A 21,641-nucleotide genomic window follows, 5' to 3' on the forward strand; every position below is an offset into this window, starting at 1 on the left:
AATAAAGGCAAAGGGTGATATTATATTTAGATGTTGTGGCTTTTCTTAAAGTGTCTATTAAATATATGCTTTGTTTTTTTCCTGATGCTAAAAAATAAATAACATGTACACAGTTGCCATTTGACAGGAAATGAATTAAGTAAATGAGAGGGTGGCCTCTGACTGTAGCTACTGTACATATGTATATATCTATGCATTGTTCACCTAAAATGATAACGCTGCTAATACCAGAGGAATATTTCACCAGAAAAGGCCTGCGATACTTACATTAAAGGAAGACTTCACTTTCCTGTTGTTAAAATAGAGCAAGTAGGAGCCAGCTAGCAAAGAGATATTAGCTCTTAAAGAACATTCATTTGCTGCTAGCAATGCTAGCATTTTAGGGTGGGCTATTGTTTTAATAGTCCTCATTTACATCGTTTTTTACAGACTCCAACATTTTTTATTATTTACTTTATTGTTCTTTAATATTACCCAACTCAAGCTTTGGCAACACAAACATACCATTCTTTGTCAAGCAAATAAAACACCCTAAATTGGAGTTAACTTAACTAAACTGAATGAGAGGGAATCAGAGTAGTAAAGAGAATAAGAGGAAACTACAGTGGGAGTGAGAGAGCGAGTAACAGAGAGAAAGAGAGAGAGTTTAATCGTGGCCTGAAGCCCAGGTCCTCTAAAGAGCAACAAGGCTCTTTCATGTAGCGCCAGGCTCTCGCACGCAGCTACTCACACATAACATTTACAAAGAAACCTGCAGCCCTTCAGGCCTACAGAACCTGAAGTGACCCACAGAGAGAGCGAAAGACATACAGAGAGAGAAAGAGACGGAAAGAAAGAGGGAGACTGGGTCAGAAGAGGCCTGGAACTGGGGGTCCTTAATAGCAACAAAATGTTGCAGGTGCTCTCCATATGAGGAACCCACAAGTCTGTTTCCTGAGGAAAAAAAGGGAAGTGACACATACTGTAGGCTGTCAGCCTGTACAGCTGCCCTCTATCCCATTCATCATTTGTCAGTTCTGACCACAGGACCAGATATTGTTTATGTGGTGAATTCTCTGACACCAACATGGTAGTGACATGGCAGTGCGTACATGTAATAATTTTTACACAGGTCAGCGTCAGTGTCCTTCACCCAAAAATATCCAGCCAAGAGTGGTCCCATGGTCAGAAACTGACCACTGATGAAGGGCTAGAGGATGGCTAACACAACACAATTTTTCACATCAACAGATAAGCTCCAGTCTCTAACTGTGCAACAGTAAGGTGGGGCTACAAGGAAGTAGTGGGTGGTGTACCCAGTTCATCCAGAGTACCGGTTGAAATTCTTCCTCAAATATGAGTTTCGTCATAACCGTTAAACTGGTATGTCACAAATAAGTGCATATAATGAAACGTGCAAGCAGTGCAAACCACGCCAACACTATCCCTTTTGCCTGAATGGCTGAGTCAGAGATGTTTCCATCACATTTCAAATGAAAAAGAAAATGCAGCATATCCTTGACCACCTCCTGCTGTGTAGCCCATTGCATCTGAAGTAGTCCACTTAGTTTTCAAGGCAGTGGACATGAATGAACGAGTTTTTATGGGGTTAGCCTTAGCTTAAGATGGATACCATAGCACTTGTGTTTCTCCCTGTACTGCCTGAAGAGCCACCTGACTCAGTCAGCTGCATCAGACAAGGCTGAGGTCGGGGCTTCGTAACTGCTGCTCCATTTAAAGTGGAATGGAAAATTTGAAGAAAAAGCTGGTGATTAATAAGCAAACTTTAGTCTTACTACATTTAGCATAGGCAGCGGACATGAATGAATTTTTAGGGGGTTAGCCTCAGCTTAACATGGATACCATAGTGCTTGTGTTTCTCCCTGTACTGCCTGAGGAGCCACCTGACTCAGTCAGCTGCATCAAGGCCATGGTCGGCGACTTGTAACTGCTGCTCCATTTAAAGTGGAATGGAAAATTCGAACAAAAAGCTGGTGATTAAAAAGCAAACTTTAGCCTCACAACTTTTAGCACTGTGTTTGCCGGGACTGTGGGGCTAGTGTTAGAAAGCAATACTGTTGTATATGCATCTATATATTGTGTTTATCTATATATTGCGTTTTGTTTTTACTATTTTGCACAATAGCAATTATTTTAGATTTACTTTGCCTGTTAAAATGGTTCATATTAAAAAGTGAAGGGGATTCCAGAATAGCAAGCCACTAAATAACCGGCCACAATACAATGTAATATATACTCAAACCGTCAGAAAATTTTAAATAATGTAAATTTTGTAAAAATTGTAACAAATTTTTGGCCTTACCACCCACTACTACTACAAGGTAGGTGTTTCTAATAAAGTGGCCAGGGAGTGCATGTCTTTGACAGTGAACATGCAAGCACTCTACTAAGTTCATTCACAAGCTTGAATGGCTTTAACTTTTGGAAGGAAAAAAAACGAGCGGAAACATGCAAGAGCACTGCGGAGAAAATTCCACATCAACAAGAAAACGAGTCTTAAAAAGTCTCCAACTGGACAAACAAAAAGCAAACTCTTTTCTAAAAAAACAGCTCTGGAAAAAAAGCAAAGACATAAACGTCCAATCCACTCTTGCCTCAGTTACAGTGTTTATTTGGTCGTATATATTTTTTTCCATGCTCAGGAAACTGGTTCATTACATAATAAAGCTGAAAAATGACCTTTGCCAAGACTTACGCAGCAGGGTTTTAGAACACATGTGCTGGACAGACTCCAGCACTCCACACTGACCTCAAAAACACAAAAACACCCCAAAAAAACAAACCAGAAGGGTCTTCCAGTGCAGAAAAACGCAAATTCCAACACTGGAAAGGTCACAAAGGTCCAAGGCCAAGGTCACATCCCAGCTAGAACTGATGACAGTCTACCTGATTATTTGGAGTAAGAAACCTTATACCTTAAAGCAAAGTTGATTACAGATGTCAATGACATAATTATGGGTCTCTTTAAGAAACAGTGTTTTTTGAATATATGTTCATGTTGTGTAAGGCCACCTTGGCAGCGACTTGCCATGAAATTCAATATTGATTCACGTCACCCCAAATTGAACGGCAAGCTGTCGGAAGATGACATCAGTTTGGCTTGTGGGAGTGGGTGGGCTGCACTGGCATGAGTCCTCCTGCTCATGCGAAAATGATGACGATGACACGGGTGAGTAAGATCCACCACTATGCAACGGGCTGTGCCAGTAAATAAACAAAGATCATGCGCCAATCTCAACGGTAATCCTGGTCGGTCTAACGTCTTTGATCTGGAGACCCGGAGACGCCTTCACAGATGCTTGATGGCATAAGTGAGGGGATTTCATGGGCTGGTGCTGCTGAGTCTACGTCTGGGCTTAAGTACTGAGAACCACCCAACATAGGCTTGCGCAACACTGCTAAGGAGCATCTGTGATTATGCTGGCTTGAGAAATGACAGACAGAGTGAAGAAAAGGCCAGAGTAGTTCAGTGAAAAGTCAAATTCACACAATTGTCCCCAAGATATGTTCGATGTGTAGGCTAATGTTGCTAATAAATTAATGGAAGCATATAACCATTAAGTAAAATGTATTCATTTTTCAGGAGACAAATCAGGTAAACAGTACAGAAGAGAACAGGAGAAAATCAAGCTCCACTCTCGCTTCAGATCTGAAAAAATCCACAGGAGTTTCTGTCCATCCTACTGTTAGAAGACAACTCAGCAGTATGAGTCTGAAAGGATGTGTAGCTGTCAATAAGCCCTTACTGAGAAAAGGAAATAGATCAAAAAGAAAATCAAATCAAATCAAAGCAAGAAGCTGCTGGTGTTCTGAAAACAATGGACTGACTGAGTCCAGACCTCTGACCTGGGAAAATATAACCAACTTCTGAGACTGAACTTTGGAGGTGTGGCATAATGTCCCTGCAGATTTCTTTGAAAAAAACTGAAAGAATGGAAGTTGTAATAAAGACAAAGAGTGGACACACTAAATACTGAAAAATTAGATAAAATATATATATATTTTTTTTTGTTGTCGAGGTTTCTGAGATTTATGATTTTTCCTAATGTGAAAAACAAATAACATGATGGCCATTCTCACTGAAAAACTGAGTAAATGAATGGCAATCTCTGACTTTGCATAGTTCTGTAGATGATCAAACACTTGCTTTCAGCTGAGTTTACTTGAATTTGTGTTTTCTGACACTGTATGACACATCGTTACCTATAAATATGGACAGAAGTAGCCTATTTTGCATAGCTGAAATAGTATTACCAGTCATCTTGAATTCTGAATTTTGTCTTAACTTTTGTCTATTTTCTAGATAACACTAAGTCATATAATGAAGTTTATTTGAGACTACTTTACAATTTGATGCAATTTGAGGCAAGTGTGTGATGCTTTAGCTATGCAGTTTATGCAATGCTAATCAATATGGTACAAGCTTCCATTATTTTACTAGCTGCGTTCAGTGCAAAACTAAAGCAGTAACTTTCAGACAATGAACATGTGTTGACTGATGGACTACATTTGTGGTAGGCAAGATATTTTCCTTTTCCTTTCATTTCCTTTTGAAAAACTTGTACTGGATCAGATACTATTGCCATGCAGCACATACACCTACTGTACAGCATGTACTGTAACATTCCCTAATAAGCAGAGCAAAAAGCTCACCAGAAACCACAAAAAAACACAGCAAATGTCCATTTAAAGGAGCACTCCAGCTTTTGTTGAACATAGTCTCTAAGTGCCAAATCTGTAGCAAGGTCAATACTTTTGACACATTTTTCTGTACTTAAAAGCACTGGCAAATAGTTTTCAGTTTAAGCTGAAAAAACACCGGGATGTTCCTTTAATACTCTTTGCAGGTACATCCATAGACAGCTCAGTAGGGGCATCGCCTCTGCAGTGAGGGTGAGGAACATGTCTCTCTCCCTCTCACTCTCCATCTCTGCCAACATCTCTCTCTGCTCTCACCGTCACCGTCTCTCTCCTCCCTGACAAAGTGCCAGACAGCAGTAATTACAGCCAACTGGCCGAGCAGGAGAAGGAACGCTTTAATTTTAGACGTCCCTGATGAAACACTTACAGCAGAAGTGTTTAGGAATACACTTGCCCTGAGTTTTATGCCACAGCCCATGCCAATCCTCAGCATCAACTCACTTATCACTTTGAGTTGCTAGGATCACTACTGCAGGAATAGATGTGATCATTACATTCTATATTTTTTTCAATTTGTGTTAGTTCATCATCATCGTCTCTCAGAATTAAAACTTGGGCCATTCTACTGACTTAGTTTGAACTGCAGCCCAACAGTAAAAGATAAAATAAAATACAATAAAAATAAACTGTTAAAAAAAGGGTACTTTCTACTGGGAGGTGGCTGTCCCAAACCCTAACCCCTAAATTTCATATGAAAATCATATTTATATTTTTTTTAAGAGCCTTTTTATTTATTTTAAAGTGAAGTCGAAAGGTTTAGATTTATTTTTGGGCTTAATTTTTAAATAAAAACTTCTATTCAAGAAATGCTGTACCACGTTTTCATGTCACTACCACACAAAAGAGTTTATTGTAGCCAACCATTTTAGAGCAGGAAGTGAGACTGCATCCCTGTCCCTCATGGCCACATGGTGAGCAGTTAGATCCCATTTTTTTTAAGTAAATGTATTAAAGTCTGAAAATCAGTGTGTAACATTAAGAATTGTCACTCCTGACACAGATGTTCTGCGATTAAGTGAATTTTTTTGTGTTTTAAGGAAAAATACTATGATTTCATTTGTGGACAACTGTTCAAAGCTGTGTCTGCTAGTCATAAACTGGCTAGTGGTTTTGAGATCTGCTCAAAATAAGCTATTATTTTCACTGCCGAAACAGTCAACCAGTCAATACTGAAACATTTGGTAAAGTTTTGGTAGAGGTATGACTGTTTTGGTAATCACAAAATGAAATGTTTAATAATTTGTTTCAAGAAAATAAACATTATTAAGTTACTGAGCCAGTCAAAGCCAAATGATTTTAATGTAAACTCCAAGCCAGTTTGTGCTAACTGGCAGGGTTATGAGCTTCCATTACTTGCTACATTAGCCTTGTAGCTCCAGTGCAAAACTAATGAAACACACTTCAAACATCAAATATGTCTTAACTAACTAACTATATTTGTGGGAAAGGAGAAAACTGTGTTTATTTGATTTTCAACTGAACTAAACCTTTAAGCTTTAGTTTTGAAGGTGATGGTAAAATGGAAAAATAGCACTTGATAAACATTCTCTATGCATGTTATATATAGTCACATATGATGCAGCATAAGCTGTGATTTACATCGTCCACTTGCACAGATGGGCATCAGACCTCACACCAGCCGTCCACTCGCACACACGTTTCCAGCCCTCCTGGCGTGAAACGCACATCAAACAAGACTGAGCTGATTTACGAGACAGAGGGATTAGATCTAGTGTAAAACCGCTCGGCCCTTTGATTTACAGTGGTAGGTTAACTGCTTTGACCTGGTACAGAGAGGAGAGAACAGGAGAGAAACAGGAGTGAATTAAAGTGAAGATCTTTCAATGTCCCTTCTGTTCCTGGGTGGTTGAAGGGAGATGGGAACGCACAATATGATTTACAATCAATCAACAAGGTGGCTTGGTTCGACCCCATTCTGGCTCCACCACATTTCAGATCAGTCCTGACTCCTACACACCTTTTTCACCTGTGTTTAGGTTCTCCCTGTCCATTGTTTTATATCTAGTTTAGTTTATCATTCATATATATGCGCTTGTTGATTGCAAAGTCTTATGCAGTTTAGCCTAGCTAGCAATTCCAAATGGCATTATTTTGTGTTTTCTAGTTTCTGTAGTTACAGTGCATTTTTTCATTGTACCTTGTTCTGGCATTCCTAGTGTTTATCAATTTATGGCTCTGTTCTGTCTAGCATTATGACAAAGTTTATGTATCTGCTTAGGTGTAGTTTCTTTACCATTTAGTTTAGTTTCCTAAAGCTACACTATGTAGGTTTTGGGAATCTAGTGACCTCTCTGGTGGAATTGTGGAATTGCATGCAATGTGCAAATGAATATTTTGTAAAGTTGGTTGTATTTTGGACCCCTTATATCTCATGAATCTGATGATTGCTAGTGCTTTGAAATAGTACTCAAAGAAAAGTGAATTATCAGATCATCAAATCTTCATCAGTATAATATTGATTTTGCATTTGAGTCCTAAAGATCAAACTGTGCCTTCTTTTTTAAGCTTGTGCATGTGATGTTAATACGCAGAAAAGTAAATAATTAGTATTTCAGGCGTTACAGGGTGACTCTTTACAGAGCTTTGTCACATTATAATTTTATTCATGAAACTTGGTTCATGATTAGATATTCTCATGATATTCTGGTCAAAATTTAGTCAAATACATCACTAGCTAAAATCGGTGATAGCAGCCACTGTGTAGCCTGAATTTTGTCCTTACTTTCGTCCATTATCATAAATAAAAATATCTCACACAGTGCCAGAAACCACATATGCAAGTCTATTTGAGATGGCTCAACAACTTGACATGGTCTGAGGCTAATGTGTGATGATTTAGGCATGTAGTTTGCACAGTGCTAACCCAATGGCTATAAGCTTCCATTATTTGTTAGCTACATTAGCCTTGTAGCTCCAGTTTGGAAATTAAAGAAGTAAACATGTCTTGACTGATCGATTACATTTATGGTAAGGAGAAAATGTTGTTATTTGATTTTGGCTCAAATCATCTCTTTAACCAGTTCAAGCAAAAAGATGTTTTTTGCCTCAATTTTGTCAACACTTTACACATTCTCACGAGGCTGTGACCTAAAAATGTCATGCCTCTGTGGTCAATGGCAGGAATTCACCATCTCCACCGCAGACAGGCCTCACAAAAACAGTTTATCACAGGAATAAGCTTGCTCTAATTAACCATAAAACAGCGCAATGGCAGAAAAAAAACACACTCAAAGCTAGGGGGAGGAAAACGCAGGGCTGGTCTTGTGCTGATGCATCTAGAGGCAGGAAAGGATCAGCAGTCTTTGGCTAACAATTAAAAAGCCACAGGTCTTTTATACCCCCCGCCATGGAATTTCCTCTGTTCCAGAAAGGCCCAGATTCTTACTCAGGGCTGCTGTGCTTACAGGTACTCGTTCTTGACTATGCTAAGCTAAAAGAAGGGAGCCTAATTAGTGAAATCAGGTGGTTTGGGGACACACTTACAGCAAATAACTGTGGACAGTGAGGTTCTCCATGGATTCAGTGGAGAAACCATGCAGGAAGTAAAAGTAGCCGTTGGTAACCCAAGTCACACAGCGCTGTACACTCTCGTGTTACTTCTTTCGTCCTCGCTCACTCTGTCTCTCTTTGTGTTATGTTTCCAATTATACCAACCCTCAAAAACAGGAAAAGAACACTCTGTCTAAGCCAAATCCCACACATGGCTATTTTCTGACTTCCAGATTGGACAAGAAAGTCCAGACGCCAGGAGTTTCTTTGTGACTTCATAGTTGGTCAGTTTAGGTGGTGAAAGTAAAATGCTGGTCAAAATGACTAAATCATGGCATCATCTTTCTATCAAGATAGTTGTTGACAGACTGACAGACTGGCATTGGCTACAGATTAAAAGTTTGTCCCTTCAAGTGAGTAAATGAAAAGCTAACCCGTGTCAAAAATGTGTCAGAATACTTGCATTTTTAAACAGTCAAAAGTTGCAAAAAATAATAGTAAATAGGAATTTTTGTTACGCAAATTGGTTCCTCTCTATAGTTCATCCTCATATCGTCACTGTTCATAGAAAAAAATGCATCTCCACTTTTGTCGATCTTACTATTCCACATTATTTGAACCCAGCAGATGCCTTTTATATCATGTAAAAATTTCATGATGACTGGACCAGTAGAAATGCTCCCAAATCGCTTGGAATAAAACTCTTTTTACATTAACTTACATTAGAAGTTAAGAACGCTTTGCTTTCTCCTTAACATTTTGGAGATACATGTTTTACTTTGTACAGTGATGATATTTAAGAACCATAAGATGTCTGAACTCTACACTCCAGTAAAGGGCAGTTTAGAGCCTGCGTTTAGTCCAAAGAAAGAAACATAGAAGGAGTACTGCAGCATCGGACTAGAAGTGCTGTGTCGCTTAACTGATAGTACTGTATTTAGTTAGCTACATTAGCCTTGTAGCTCCAGTGCAAAAGTAAAGAAACAAACTTCAGACATTAAAAATATCTTTGCTGATTAACTACGTTTGGTGTAAGAGGAAATCAGATTTAATTAGATTATTCACTGAACGACTGCTTTAAGCCAAACTGCAAGACCGATCTTACATCAGTAAGAACAACTTTATGCAGTTCCATGCTAACTCAGATTCTTAGTGAATGGCTATAAGTCTGTGCAGATGGCTGTTAGAGTGGCATGTGGAACACATCAGTTACGTGTGATGTGAAACGCTCCATGTAAAAAGATTAGACTTCTCGGGGGGTTGAGTTGCGCCCCACAGCCCACGTAATGCTATTTCACAACAAGGACCCAGGGGGACAGCCAAAGGTGCAATGGAGCATTACAGAATGTGAATGTATGTGCATGTGTGTGTTTTATTAGGGATGCATGTGTGCACATTGTGGCAACCCAGGGAGCTGTGCCTCACCATGTGGTAGTTGACGATTTCCTGAAGGCTCTCTCCACATTTCTCCAGACACTCCTGCAAAACAGCACACACACACAGATTATACACACCGTGACCTTTCAAACTGGACGCAATTTAGGCAATATTAAGTGGATAGATCCATATAAATTATAGTAATCAGCTAAAATGTCAGCAATACTTTGAAGGTTACACTCAGTAGAGGGATGTGAAAGTGCTTTGATGCATTGTGATGCATGAATCTGATGGTGCACTGATTTTGAAATATTACAACTGATTAAAATAATAGTCAACAAACTATGCACGGGGGATTCTGGGTGGTGCAACTGTCTAAGTCTTGGTCCTATTGTTGGAAGACTGCGAGACCGATCCCCGCCGATGCCACAGCCATCTGTAACTAGGAGTGTAAGAAAGCATAACTGGCCTCGCTCTCTCTGGATGTTACTGTAACTATGCATTGTGTTTTTTTTGTTTTTAATAACGTTATGTAATGTAATCATAATGTAAAAATCTTTTAAGCTGCAGCTCAGGTTTGGTGCGGGAAGCAAAAGGGAAAAAGGATCTACCTCGTGCTGCTCCACAATGTCCTAAAGCTTAAAGAAAACTCCTTGAAAGAAAACTGATTGGTGTATTGCTCTTGTTGTCTATATTAAACTACTGGGCAACTAGGTCCACCAGTCACATTTGTGCATTCACTGAATTGAATGTGAATTGTTGTGAACCCCAACAGTGTAAAAATCACACTTTTTACCATACAGATTTCTCTAAATCTTCTTGAGAATGAATGCATGTTAACTTACCGAGATCATTTCCTCTTTGCAGTGCTGGGACAGGTCTCGAATGCCATTGATGAAGAGCTTATTGGCACTGGAGTACACCCGGCCAGCCTCGATCATCCCACTGCACAGCTTTACCAGCTGAAAGAAAAAGAGAAAGACAGAGAGACAAACATAAAGTTTACTGCCCCATTTTATTGTCCAATCACATAAGGTTTAATTTCAGGGCCTTAAAGAGGGAGGAAAATTAGGCCTGACATTGAAATTACAGCTTTGCCAAGTGTTTACTCCTAGATCACCCTACAATTATCACCCAAGAGCAAGTGAGAGCGCTAACATAAACATAAACATGCTGTTGCTATTAAAGTGTTAGCCTGCAGTCTGGTTAATACACATGGACACACACAGCAGGAGGGGTTGGATGTGGGCATCTTTGCACAGACACTCGCACTCACAGAGCAGAACACAGCAAAATAAATGAATACTGCCTTAATAGTAAGTTCAGTGAACGTATCAAATCACAGCAAGCTTTTTCAGAAGCATGATTTTATAATGTTTTCATGTTTTCATTCATCCATCCTCTCTCACTAGAATACCCAGTCTGCATAACACAAATACACCACACAAACATTGAGAATACTTGTGGTGTCAACCAATTCAGACTGCTAGCCTAATGAACAAATCTAGGCTAATACGTACGACCAAGCTAGCAAGCATTAATACAACTTTCAATTTTACAACCCAGTTGTGAAGCAAAATTTTAGCTATTCCATCTTTATACTGCACAAAATTGAAGCCAGATACATTTTTCTTTACCATTTTACCAGAGAAAAGAAGCCAAACTGAAGTAAGGTATCTAGATAGCCTTGCTAACTTTAGCTGTTAGCTTGTTAGCCTCCTCATCTGATGAGACATTTCTGTCATTTTGATTAACCCATTCTCTCCAATGTAACAATCATTCGAAGATACATCTGCCTTCCTTCTGCATTAGCCAGCTACAAGAAAACAAGATTCACAACAGCCTTCCACAAAAAATCCACCCCAAAGCATAGTTTTTCAAAAGCTCCTTCCATTTTATAGATACATCTTTAGAAGGGAGTTATCTTAGTTTTTAAACCACAAAATCTCACTCTTGAGACTACTGCTGCAACACCATGGGCATGTTTACCACAGATGAAGCGATGGTTACATTTTTCATTTTGCTTTTAGTTTACTGTTCAGATCATAACTTTGTAAACATGTGTTGTCCTGGCATGTGCTCTGCAGGGACACTGTGCATCACAGGTACATCATAGTGCTTAACTATAAAGCAGACACTGTATCTTCAGTGATGCTGAGTTATATGTATAGCAATGAATGGATCATGAAGCTCAAGATTGATGAAGCTTTTTCTCAAACATCACCATCTGTAACCATAAAAGCGCACTCTCTATTTCACTTTCCCTCCTCTCTCTTTCCCACATACACACACAGACAGACACAGGCATTCCCAGTCTGCCGTACTGTGTTACACATATAATTCATGCTGGCCCTCTTAAGTGCTCTGCTGCACCATTCATAATCCATTAGTGATGAGTGCACGCCACATGCACGTGCGTGGCTAGGAAAAGACGTGTGCGTGTGTTTGAGCTGCAGAAACATTGGCAGCTTGTGATATCGCTGAATGCATAAAGATGATGACCCATTACATGGCTACATTACTGACACCATGCATTGGGGATAAGTGGGATCACATTCAAAATACATTATTCTACACGTGCAGTGCCAGAATGGATTGCATAAAATACATATAAAACTGTCCAAACTATCAAATGAAGCTCATGCTATGACAGCAATCCCACTGCAATCAACAACACAGATCATCTAAAGGACTGAAATATTCTAACACGGCTTGAGTCAATATAAACTATTTATCAGCAGTGTTAAAGAAGAACTCCAACACTGATTAAACTTAATCTCTACCTGCTGCATCTGTATCATATCGCAGATTACTACAGACAATAATTTCACGCTCTTCTGTACTTAAAAAGGAGCTGAAAACCGATTGACTTAAAACTCACTCATAATTAGAAGCCACTGGGCAGTTGCTAAATTCTGCGAAGAAATGTTTGAAATACATGACCATATAACACAAATTTGAAACTACAACACTTACACTCTAAGGCCCAATCCCATTTCACCCCTCGCCCCTACCACTTCGCCCATGTCTCTCAGTTTTGCTTGTTCACCACTAGGGGAAGGGTGTCCCGATTTTTGTTGGGATACTCTGCTGTCACTGAAGACTGGCAGGGTTGCCTACAGAGCACCATTAGTAGCCTGTTAATGAAGTAATGTTCTTTTTTATTTGAGTATTGTCTCATTACATAGGGGAATATTTCAACCCCTTGTAACTCAGTTGAGAGGGGCAAGGGGCACTCAGTTCAAAACAAGGGGTAGGTGTAAAAATAAGAAATGGGATTGGGCCTAAGTGTCAATCCATGCACCATTAAGCAGAAGCCTGAAGAAAACTCCACCTACACCAATAGAGTTTACCAAAAAATTCATGCCTCTGGAAACCTCCCAAAGTAACATATACACAGATTTACAAAGGAAAACACATCAAGCACAAGAAAACACATCAAAATTGCTGCCTATGGTAAATGACCATTCACAGATGCAGCAGATAGAAATGAAAGGCTGGTGAATTCCTTAAACTAATCTATAGCAAAAAGTGTTCACCCACTCTATACTTAAAGGGAAATTCCACTCAAGATAAAACTATTGCCAAACAATGTCTCAAGCATCAGACAGTGTATTCATATCCATTTCATGTAATAACGTTCTGTGAGATACCTTTTAGAGGCATTAAAATCAGATGTCTGGTTCCTATCACCACCACTGTGCACAACTCTGACCCAGTAAACTTCTCTAGACTGGAGTATTTCATATCAAACTATTCTGAATGACCTGTTTACATCTTATTTCAAACTGATCAAACTGTAAGTCGCTCTGGATAAGAGCGTCTGCCAAATGCCATAAATGCAAAAAAAAAAAATGCTTATTGATTTAATTATACAGGGAAAGAATGTGGAATTCTGATTTAAGAATAAATCCCACATACCCTCCTGAATCTATGAAATTCTGTATCATATTTTGAAAGGGCATTTCTTATATAAGGCTATTTATGTAAAAAATTGAGCAGTTCAATTAGCTGCCAGCATCCTAATGTAATTGCATTGCCTCTAAATCCTTCACTACATTAACACTGTCGAACAAAACCAATTACGCTGATGTTACTGTCTGCAAGCCCATTCCATTCTATTTGTTTTGACCCTATAGAAGTTAATAATGTGGAAGAGCATGGGAGTCAGAGAGATAGTGGGGGTTTCTCAACGTGGCATCTGCCCCCTTCATTACATCTATGAATGTACAGGAATGGCAGATTTGTTCTAATCATATTAGCAGCAAACTGGAGCGTATACGCCACGCTATAGTGGACGCGGTCCACAGTGGCATGGGCATGTGTGTGACGGTGCACATGAATATATGCTTGTAGTCATGTCAGCATGTATTAGGGGAAGGTCGGGGAGAGAGAGAGAGAGAATGTAAATATGGCATAGGCACGAGAGTGTGCAATGCTCTTTCAGTCAAAACAACACTACAGCTGCACTGATTATTCACTGGCACATGCATTGCTGCTTAAATCAGATTAGCCTGGATGTAAACAGTTGATCAATTAGGCATAGCATTGTTTAACCAAGGCCTATGCCCAGTGATGGTTAACTGAGTTATAGCAAGAGCCTCCAGTGGTGGTAAAAACTTATTTGAACATGAAAATGTTATTATAACATTATTATAGAAATTTGTTTTTATATACAAAGTTTGGGAGGAAGGGGTTATAGTCTACACACAGCAATCCAAACGTAAAGTATTAAACAAAGTATGCCTACAATAACACTTATATTGATACCGAATGCTTTATATGTCAATATTAAAACACAAAAACAGGAATATAGGAATAATACTTTTATACATATTCAGTACAGAAATTCAGTTTTGTTGCATATTACAATAACATTTTTTTCATTGTGTCACTAAAAGTCTTTGTCTGGCCTGCATCTTTTTATGAATATTTTTGCAAAATACCCCAATAACAATAAATATGGTAGTTATTAAGAGGAAAAGGGAAGGACTATTAATAATTGTTATTGTATAAGTCAACAAACGTACATAGTGCAGTAAAGAAGTGTGAAAAGTGATTCTGGGCAGGTTTGTGCTTCTTTCTTTTTTAAAAGTTGTTGCTGCAAACAAGCATTTGTTAGATCCTGCTGAAATTCATGGCTGTTTCTAAATGACAAACACTAAAGCGACTTGCACGCCCCCTGCTGGAGAAACTTCAGACTGCTAGATGGGCGTTCCAAAGCCATGTTTATATACCTAAATAAAAACGTTTTCCAACATTGCAGCAAAGGTGCTTAGAAATTCAGCTTTTGGGAAATCATAATTACATTTTTATCATTTTACAGCTTTTAACATTTAATATCATTTAGCATGTTGTTTAAAATTAAAGCAGTCCTCTAGATCTCTCAGTTCTGTTTCACAACATCACCATGAAGCATCATCAGTATTATTATAATAAATCAAAAGCATACAAGTCAGGTTGGCTGATCGTGTCCTAAATTTCAGTTTCAGTCAAGAATTTTAACTTCAGTGCATCACAGCTTATTACATATTATTGCTACTGCTCTGTGTAAACACTTTGTGTAAATAAAAGGAAGTAAAGCTGAGAAAAAATATCCCCCTCTATTTAAAACACATGAATTCAATTACAACAGAATTTTAACAAACTAGACTCAGATGTGGGCATATACTACTCTCACTGACCATTTTATTAGAAACACCTTTGTACTTCCAGTCAATCACCACTTTATGAGCTCCATCTACCTTACAGTTCCACTAAACAAGTGTACAACTGCAGACTGTAAGACTGATATCTTACACAATTTATCAGCCCCCTTAACCTCATTCATGATTAGTCAGTTTTTGACCACAGGACAGCTGTTGTCCAGATATTATTTGGGCGGTGGATCATTCTCACCCCAGCAGTGACACTGACGTGTTAGTGTGTGTGAGGAGTGTATCAGACATGTCAGAGTCACTGCTAGGTTGAGAGTGGTCCACTATTCAAAAATATACAACCATGAGCAGCTCTGTGGTCAGAAACTGACCGATGAAGGTTTAGAGGATGGCAAACGCAAACTGTGCATCGGTAGACTGGCCGCGGTCTCTAACTGTACATAAGCAAGAGAGGGTTTTCTAATAAAATGGCCAGTGAATGCATTAGTCTATGATGAAGGGATTGAGCTGCTTCTATGCTGGCCTACTGCTGGGTCTCACTGGGTCTGTCTCCTGATCCCTGTTAATCCCCTATGATCTGAGCTAGGACTTAGCTAGCATGGTTGTATTGCACTGGAACCCTGATATTATCACAAACAGCCTTGCTTCCTATCTCCTCAGATTTCAGAAAGCCTGAGGCAATACAGTTCAAAAGGAATTAACATCAACTCTGCACGGTGCCTCGAAATCAAAAGGATCGAGTTTGCCCACATAGCCTACATGAACGGCTGAATGGCTATTGCAATCGGACGTACCTTGTCTAGTTTGGCCTCGATGTCGACCACATCTGTCTCCACCTCGTCGATGTTTGCTCTGAGAAGACAAGAAAACAGGCATTCTTGTTAGAAACCACCAAAGTGGATGGTGAGAGTAGTACCTGACCCAGTGTCATGTGGGCTGGACTGACGTATCAAAAAACAGATGTAGTCCAACAATGACCTCATCAGTTCACCAGAAAACTTTTGTGTCACCCCTGTTAAGCAGTGATTATCTACACCATATCAAACAATAACAAAAAATTATGACTAATATATTTAGACTCGTTCCATGTGTTTTCAATTTCTTCAGTAGAAGAAGAACAGGGTTCCCACTTTAGGTAGACAGGAGGAGAGAAGTATTAAAATAAGGAGAGATGATGAGAGATGAAAACAGAAGAGAACAGAAAACAGGAGAAAACAAGAGAAGAGGACAATGTGAGAAGGGAAAAGAAGGACCAGGAAAGAACAGAATAAATAAGAGAAGAAAAGCAAAGATAAGAGATGAGAAGATAACAGAAAATAAAACAAGAGAAGAAAAGAGATGAGAAAAGAGTAGTGAACAGAACAGGAGAGAAGAGAAGAGAAAAGAAAAGAGAAGACAAGGTGAGAAGAGTTGAAAAGAGAAGTGAAAAGAAAAGAGAGGATGAGGTGAAGAGAAGAGAAGAGAAGAGAAGAGAAGAGAAGAGAAGAGGAAAAATGAGATGAGAAGGGAAAAAAGATGAGATGAGAAGGGAAAAGAAGATGAGGTGAGAAAAGAAGAGAAAAGAAAGAAAGAGAACAAGAGAATACAAGAAAAGAATATGAGAAGAGAGGAGAAGATGAAGTGAGAAGGGAGAAGAGAAGAGAAGAGAGAACTGAAAAAATTAGAAGAAAAGCTAAAAGAAAAGAGAAAAGGGAGAGAGGGTAAAAAGAAGAAAAGAGAACAATAAAAAAAGGAAGAGCAGAGAAGAGGAGACAAAGCGAGAAGAGCAAAGAAGAGAAGGGGAAAAGGTGAGAAGACAGTTGAAAAGAGAAGTGAAAAGAAAAGAAGATGAGGTGAGATGAAATGATAAGTTGAGAAGAGAAGGAGAGAACAGAAAAGAGAAGAGAACAAAAGAAGATAAGAGAAAAGAAGAATAGAAGATAAGAGAGAACAAGGTAAGAAAAGAAGATAAAAGAAAGGAAGAAAACAAGAGAACACAAGAAAAGAATACGAGAACAGTGGAGGGAAGAGAAGAGAAGAGAAGAGAAGAGAAGAGAAGAGAAGAATGTACTTAAGTATGTACCTAAGGGGACGATTCATCTGTAGTTAAATAAATCTCACTAATGAGTGTGAGTGTGAAAGCCCTGAGCACTGTGGCTGCGGGTGATTGTCTCATTACTCAAGTTCATTCTCCAGCTCTACTAACTCATGGCACGACCCAGTTCCACCAACTAGTAAGACAGATAAAGAGAGAGACAGAGCTAATTACACTCTCTCTCCTTCTATACAGTCTCTCCTATTGTAGAGTCCAGTTGTATAGTACAAATAGAAATATACAGTACAGTACTGTCACAGAGATATAATATACAAATTGAGATATTTGTTTAATGCAAAATAATGCATCACTTCACAAACACCACTGTCTGTCATGTAACAAAGCTGCTGTTGTTAGCTTAGTGAACAGTGAACACAGAATGGGAGGCACTGTATATAACACTACAGAATCCACTTGGTAGAGAAAAGCCATGCTTAGATGTCTGCGGTATGCTAATTACATTTACCGCATAACCTCAGATAAACAAGGCCCAGTGGAGCTGATGCACATCGTGTGTTTGTATGTGTTTACAAGCAAGAAACTCAACATCTCCCCTCCCCTGTCTGTTTTTCATTCAGCTAAATAATGATCTACCAAATTATAATCATGCACATGAGCAATGAGTGACTGAGTATCCTTCCACTGTATCCATGCGGTTTAAAGGGCTCATATTTTTACATTTTTCTTGTTTCCTCCAAAAAATTGCTAATGATGCTTGCATGGTTTATGTTCCAAAAACAAAACAACCATAATTCATTGTCACCATGTTTACATGACCATTTTATTCCCTTTATTCCTGAGCAATAACAGGCTGTTTTTGTTAAAAAACAGTTTTTGCCTTTAAGACTGGGTATGTAAACAGCCTCTGCTCTGATTGGCTGAGCTCCTCATGAGTGGCCTGTATTATGCCTTGTTCAAAAAGCTGTAGACACTTCTTATAACTTCAACGTGCAACAGGGTTCAAATGTGAATGTGTTCCTGGTTGTGACATCACAACCATGATTATTTAAAAACAGCAGCTTAATTTCCATAGGTTGTTGCCCAAAAAACAAGGTATCTCCATTTTTTCCATTTTTATTTTCCCACTTCATTTGAGTACAGCAGCTGCCCTTTACATTGTATGAAAAACTCTTAATGACTGGACCATTTGAAACAATCCAAAATTAGAATAAAAAATTGTAATAAAATCTCTTCACATTCACTTACATTAAAAGTAAAGGACGTTTTTCCTGGATGCGGCAGAGAATGGTATATTGTGAAGCTTTTGTAATATTTACATCAGACTCTAATTCCAAATCCATGATATGAGCCCTTTAAACACATTTATCTCACTCACTGTTGAGAAAACAAGTTATACATCTACAGCTAAACCCTTTGTGATAGCCAAGCGCCGCTTTTAGATTTTAATACAGAGCTGGGAACTGAGGCCACAGCCCAAGAGGCCCAATCTCCAGGGCCCAGAGGTCAAGACAAGTTACAGCTGCCCTCCATACACTAGCTTTACTTCAAGGGGTTTCCTTACATTAACCCCCACCACACACAACACTTAAAAGGAGTACACGCACACGCACACACACACACACACACACACACACACACACACACACACAGCAAGGTCGGCATGGCAGTCCTTAAGTGGAACACAAAGGTCGTGGGAGGGGTTTTCTCCTGCCCTGTGTGAGTACATTAATAAGGCATGCATTTGTAGTATCATTAACAATCAATAATCCTTAGATCTTTCCTGTAAGAACAGCCATGCAGAAGCCATTTATACCTGCCTGAGGCGATAATGTAATGTAAGATGATGTGGAGCTTTTTCGCTTGGCTGAGGGTCGATCCCAAAATGATTCCTTAATTCAAGGCATTTGGGAATCGAGAGCTCCAATGCTTTAGACAAGTTTGCCTGCACCTATGCAATCTAATGACTACGGAAAATTGTGATTAGCTAATTATGTAATAATTGTCACAGGTCAAATTTTCGAGAGTATTGACAAGAGTCAGTGTTGACTCTCTTCTGGAATCAAACAGCCCTCATTTTTGCACTGTTCAATTTGCCCACTAAATATTGACAGAAAGTTAAGAAAAGGATGGATTTTAAAGGAAAAAATCAGTGGGAAAAGAAACACAAAGAGAGTGAGTGACTAATCACTTCCAGAAAACAACGCACCAGAAATTTACACCATTTTCCTCTTATCCCAAATTTCCCTCTTATCCCTCAGTACTTGATCACGTTTGGCATCTGAAATTTACTTTTGCACTGAAGCTTGAGGCTAACTGAAGATATGCCGTACAAATTAGTGTAAACGGCACATCTAAACCATCACACGTTGGCCCCAAAATGTGTCGACTTGTAAATATCTAAATGACTTGCTTATGTGTTTTTTGGCACTGTTTGATATACTTCCATCTATAAAAATGGGCAAAAAGCAGACATTTAACGCCTCAGTGGGGTCATCTCTATGTTCCCAGGGACCTCTGTGCCAAGGGCCCTTTATTTGCTCAATAAAATTGCCTCAAAAAACTGATGTTTCCTGGGAAAAAACTCTTTGTTCCTCACCATTTCTATTGAACTTCACAATATTGACAACTTTAAAAAAATATATTTCAAAACCTTTACATGATAGTCAGTTTGTTCCAGGACTTTATGTAATAAACTACACTGGTTATGTCTGCTGATATAAGTTTGTTACTTTACTCTTCTACTTCGCTAGTTAGCAAAATGAAGGGCTACACGACTAGCAACAACAAAAAAGGACAATGCACCACACTTAAACCAGACAAAGCAGTTGTTCACAAAGTCTATGTATACTATGCTGTGATGTCTCAAAAGAAAGGAAAAAAAGTTTCATTAGAAAGTTACCTAGCTGGTTAATTTGCCCCCTAAGGCTAGCCTAGCAAGGGCAAGTGCATTCCTACTGACACATTTGCTCCTTATTGACCCCTGCATGACCTTTGGTGACCCAGGGACTATAACTATGACCTTAGAAACCCTTTTATAGGTTTCCTTAATGTATCATATAAAGACCTGAGGAACCCTGGGAACACATCTACACTACTGCATCAAGATGACTATTATCATCTTTAGCTATACAACATACTTTTATACATTTGTGTAGATAATAGTCATGTATCCAAAATCACACAAGTAAATCCATTTGAGATAAGATTACAACTTTTGCACATTTTGAGGCGCGTATGTGATGATTTTGCATGAGTTTGCATGACGCTAATTGGGCGGCTAAGCTTCCATTAGGTATTAGGCCATGTTAGCTATATTAGCTCCAGTCCAAAACTAAACAACCAAACATCTTGGCTGATCGACTGGACTGGATAAGGGGAAACTTGCGTAAATTTGATTTCTCGCCCAACAATCACTTTAAGTGGCTGTACTTGGATGGAGCAACGACTGGAGAGGGGGCCAGCAGGCCATGTCTGGCTCGAGGCCCAGCTCTGACAGCCTCTCTCTTGGGAGGGACGGGGTGAGCTCGCAGTTTAGGTGCCAAGCCCCGGGACTCAGAGTCTCTGACGCCAGGGACCCGTCCAGAGAGGCACTTCCAGGAGGTGTGGTGTTTTATTGATAGCAGCTCTTTGGCTAATTCTCCAGCTGAATCCTGCAGGGTTAGGGGCTGAGGCTGTCTAAAACAAAAGCAATGTGCTGTTGTAATGCAAAAACACCCTTACTGCTATCATCTGCTCCATGGGGGTTAAAGGGTCATGGACTTTGTTGGTTTAGCTTTGACGTATAAGACAGCTGAGAGAAACAGAGCAGTTCAGAATGCAATGAGCCTTTGCATTCTCTGTCATCTTTGAGACAAAGCTGCAGGGATGCTACATTCCCATGTTTCTATTGTTGGAGGCACCTTAAGCATAGCACAGACAGCCAGACAGCTGAGCTTTCTCTATATGGCTGAACTGAATTGAAAAGACCTCCCTGGTCACTTGGTGTGGGACTGGTGGGGTGATTGTACACCCCTAAAAGTGTGCAACACAATTATCTATACTGTTTTAGAAGTGGACAAAAGTATGAAGAAAATTAAGCCTTCTAAAATGGCTGCTGCTAATGTTTTTAGCTATGAACATATAGCTAAAATCATTGGCTACATACATATAGCTAACAACAGTACACAGTAAAATCCACAAAAGCTAAATTATCTGACAACTTGTCGTTTGAGGCAAGTGTGTGATGATTTAAACTTGTGGTTTGTACAATGCTAATCCAAAAGTGGGATAATTGTTAGCTACATTAGCTAGCAACAGCTGGGACAGCTAGCTAAAATGAGGAAATCTGCCATAACTACATTATATCATGAGAAAGAGCCATA

General features: G+C 39.2%; 1 protein-coding gene across 4 annotated transcripts in view; it reads right to left on the reverse strand.

Moving 5' to 3' along the window:
- The window catches only part of acap3b (ArfGAP with coiled-coil, ankyrin repeat and PH domains 3b), a 103,862-nt gene that overhangs the window by 40,439 nt on the left and 41,782 nt on the right, over window positions 1-21,641 (reverse strand). For all 4 annotated transcript variants that reach the window (XM_036559449.1, XM_036559448.1, XM_036559451.1 and 1 more), the window contains exons 2-4: window positions 16,040-16,097; window positions 10,434-10,550; window positions 9,637-9,690 (exon numbers count right to left, since the gene is read on the reverse strand). In XM_036559449.1, coding sequence (XP_036415342.1) covers window positions 9,637-9,690; window positions 10,434-10,550; window positions 16,040-16,097 — 229 coding nt within the window. The remainder of the gene's footprint in view (window positions 1-9,636; window positions 9,691-10,433; window positions 10,551-16,039; window positions 16,098-21,641) is intronic.

This window comes from Colossoma macropomum, unplaced genomic scaffold (genome assembly GCF_904425465.1).
Source record: "Colossoma macropomum unplaced genomic scaffold, Colossoma_macropomum, whole genome shotgun sequence".
Taxonomy (NCBI): domain Eukaryota; kingdom Metazoa; phylum Chordata; class Actinopteri; order Characiformes; family Serrasalmidae; genus Colossoma; species Colossoma macropomum.